The 3,547-nt window shown below is 44.7% G+C and overlaps 1 protein-coding gene across 1 annotated transcript in view; it reads left to right on the top strand.

Annotated features, from left to right (window-relative positions):
• The window catches only part of FGF18 (fibroblast growth factor 18), a 76,348-nt gene extending 74,670 nt beyond the window's left edge, over nucleotides 1-1,678 (top strand). The window contains exon 5 of the mRNA XM_009330017.1: nucleotides 1,379-1,678. Within this exon, the coding sequence (XP_009328292.1) occupies nucleotides 1,379-1,645 (267 nt within the window). The 3' untranslated portion in view covers nucleotides 1,646-1,678. The remainder of the gene's footprint in view (nucleotides 1-1,378) is intronic.
• The last annotated feature ends 1,869 nt before the right edge of the window (nucleotides 1,679-3,547 follow it).

Below are 3,547 nucleotides of genomic sequence, written 5' to 3'. Positions count from 1 at the left end.
ATTGGCTCTATCAGACATAGGGGAAGCTTCTAGCAGCTTCTCACAGAAGCCAACCCTGTAGCCCCCCTGGCTACCAAAACCTTGCCACGCAAACCCAATACACCCTATTTGCCAAAATCTCGAACCAGCGTGTGGTTGGGGAACTAGCAGCCCATGACAGTGATGGGGAGGTGGGTTTGCAGTAGGCTGCATCAGGAAAGGAGTCCCATCAGGGTGGGCGTTTTGCTGCAGGGTGGTTGGGGAAAAACACTCATGCTCAGGAGGTTCTGACCTCCAGTTCTACGTCTAATCCTGGTTCCCTCTGCGAGGAAAAATGTTGTTTAGGGACATGGTTTCCTAAGCCAGGTACTTGAGCTCTGGGTGGCTGCTTTTAGGCTGAGATTGAAAGGTGGGGAAAGGGGAAGGACCACGTCCCCTCTGCCACCAGAAACGAAACCCTCTTCCAAACAAAAAACAACCCTGAGAGAGCAGAGGTGTAAGTTCGGGCACTTGTGTCACCCCCTCTGGCAGTGGAGCTGGGGTGGGTCTGGTGGCTGAGGACACTGCTGCCCCATAGTCCTCCAGCTGCTGTCGCATCGGGATGCCAGCAGGATGCCGTCCCGTCCCGGGAGCTGCTCCGGCGTGGGAACGGCCCTTTCCGCTGCTGATGTCGCTCAGGGATGCGAGTTGGAGCCAAGCCTGGGGTGTGCAATGCGGCTCCGAAATAACCGGTTGGATTCAGGGACTGGCGTGGGGTCAGGGACCTCGATGCCTGCGGCACCCCTCCGGCTCATCCCCGGAGCTCCACGCATGGTTTATTTGCCAGGTGTCGTGCCCAGGATGCTGCCAGGGAGAGTTTTCAAAGCACTGGGAAGGCTTAGACTAAGGCTTGTAATGATTTTAGTGGGATTTGGGTAGTTATGGATGCAAGCCCATAAGGTATTTTGGAAAACATGCCAAAAGTGAGCGGTAGAAGTGGCAATGCTGTTGTTTGGCCCATATGAGATCCTGATTTTTTAATTTTTTTCTGATTAAGTATGATGTTTCTCTGGCACGAGTTCAATTCATTCTCCTTTCCTAATGGAAAAAGCAAAGCTAAGTGTCTTGCTTTGCTTGCAATTGAAGGAGCTGGACTGGATAAACTTAACTGTTGTCTTTGAAAAATCGTTCTCTCCTTGGATAGGAGTGTTTAAAAAAAATGAAATGATGACCTCATGCTTTCGTGCTTTTTTTAAAATTCATTTCTATTTCAGCTGATGTTTGTTACGGCTCCTATTAACGATGTTTGAACCAAAAACAAGGTCCAGATGTGATGATTTTATTTATGCCAAATTGGGTTTTGGTCACTGAGCTTGCATTTGGATAATGAATTTTTTCTTTTTGTTTTTTCCTTTTTCAGCCTGATGGCACCAGCAAGGAGTGTGTCTTCATTGAAAAAGTCCTAGAAAACAACTATACGGCACTGATGTCAGCAAAATATTCAGGCTGGTATGTTGGATTCACCAAAAAAGGGAGGCCACGGAAAGGGCCCAAGACCCGGGAAAATCAGCAAGATGTACATTTTATGAAGAGGTACCCAAAGGGGCAAGTGGAGATACAGAAACCTTTCAAGTACACAACAGTCACCAAGAGGACTAAGAGAATACGACCCACCAACCCCAGTTAAAAATAGACAAAAACAGTGTCACAATAATAAACCACAAAAAAAAAAAAACTGCACCAGGAGGAATATTTTTACATTAAAAATAAGGAAGAAGCTCTATTTTTGTACATTGTGTTTAAAAAAAAAATAAAAATAAAAAAAAGTAATAAAAGACTAGATGGCAAACGCTGGGGAAAAGCTGTTAGGGATTTATTGTGACTTGAAAAACAAAATGAACTGCTCTATTTAAATTGACTTCTTGTTGTTGATGACACACAGGTGCTTATTTCGCTTTTTTGGAAAGGACAACTTTTCAAGCATATCCCCAGAGGAAAAAAAAAAAGTAATTATTAAAAATAAATAAATAAAACCAAAGAAAACCAAAGTTCTTTCCCAAAGTTACTGACACCCTGCCCCGAAAAGTGCCGGTTTTGCAGTAATCTATTTATTGTCTGCTGCACGCCGGCCCAAGACAAGATGGTGTGTGCCGCAGTGATTGAGTTTCCGTGGAGTTCTCGACGCATCGATCTTCTGTAACCTTTCTGACGACATAAGGTGTCACGGCTCCGTGATCCTGCATTATGCTCAGTTCTGGAGAATGCTGCTAAATACATTCAAGTGACTACAAGATGACCTAGTACACCAATGATAAGGGAATATTTTAAAACCAGCTATATTATATATATTATATATATATAAGCTATTTATTTCACCTCTCTGTATATTGCAGTTCCATGAACCAAGTATTACTGCCTCAACAATTAAAAAAATTATTTAAAACACATGTACATATTTTTGCTGTTCACACTTCTTTCCTCTCCCTGAGTAGTGTTTTTTTAATGCATATTTATCTTTCATGTGAGGGCAGCAGGATATGTTCGGGGTGGTTTCCCCACTATAAACTTTATTGCTAATTCTGTAATTCCTCCTTTGCCTTAATACCGCCTCCCTCCTCCTCCTCCCTTGTTGTTCCCACAAGGAAGAAATCTTGCGTGGGGTGACGATGGGCTGAGAGTGGGGAAATCCACGCTGGCATTTTTCAAGAGCAGGAGTTAAATTTTATACTTTTCAGTCCAACGAATATTTCCTAAAGCTTTGGCCAAGCTGAAGGTAAACTGGAAAATTAGCATCTGACTCAATTAACACGTACTTACGTGTGGCTTGTGTTTCCTTCGCTGGAGGTTTTGAGAGGGGCTATTTGTTTCAGCTCTTTAATTCAATATTGTATCTTTTAAAACTTGCCCTAGACTGACCAAATCCCTCTCCCTTGCCCCGTGTAGCTCTCCCAGCCCTTCGGTGACTCGCTCTCCTCGTCAGTCCAGCCAGCTTTCCTCCCGGTTGTTCTGCACAGGACTTGGACAACATAAAGCCACAAAGGTGTGAATCTGCATATACAGACTGACCTGACCCACGCGGTCGGGTGGGTGAGACAGCATTAAACCGAGAGTGGGGAAAAAAGAAGGACAATGAAATAACTGACCTCAAATTTTAGCTGAAATGACAACTGAGCCCAAGTGAAGCTTTAAGGAGAAGCTCACTTGACCTTTTTCCTTCTCTCTGTGTGCAGACATCGCTACGCTCCCTGACTCCAGCCAGGGCTGAAAATGCTCAAAGCCACTAAGAAAGCTTTTTCTTGTTAATCAGAAGAACAACTCTCCCCAGAACAAGCTTTCTCAAGATAACTTTGAGAGCTGCAGCCAAATCCTGCAGATCAAAGCCGTTTGGGAGATGGTGCAGATAAGTGTGCAAGCTTGAGGATGCTTATCTGAACCAATCTCCAAACCTCGCAAGCCTAGAGAAAAATGAACAGTGCTAAACAGGGTCACTTTGTGCTGCTCCACAAAAAGCTGGGCAGCCTTACAGGTGATGCCTTCACCCCAGCTAAGCACGGGTGGTCACTCGAGCAGCCCCTCTCCCAGTGAATGT

Source organism: Pygoscelis adeliae, unplaced genomic scaffold (genome assembly GCF_000699105.1).
Source record: "Pygoscelis adeliae isolate BGI_AS28 unplaced genomic scaffold, ASM69910v1 Scaffold248, whole genome shotgun sequence".
Taxonomy (NCBI): Eukaryota; Metazoa; Chordata; class Aves; order Sphenisciformes; family Spheniscidae; genus Pygoscelis; species Pygoscelis adeliae.
The sequence above is the reverse complement of the archived record's forward strand: the minus strand, read 5'-3'. Positions and strand labels throughout refer to the sequence as shown.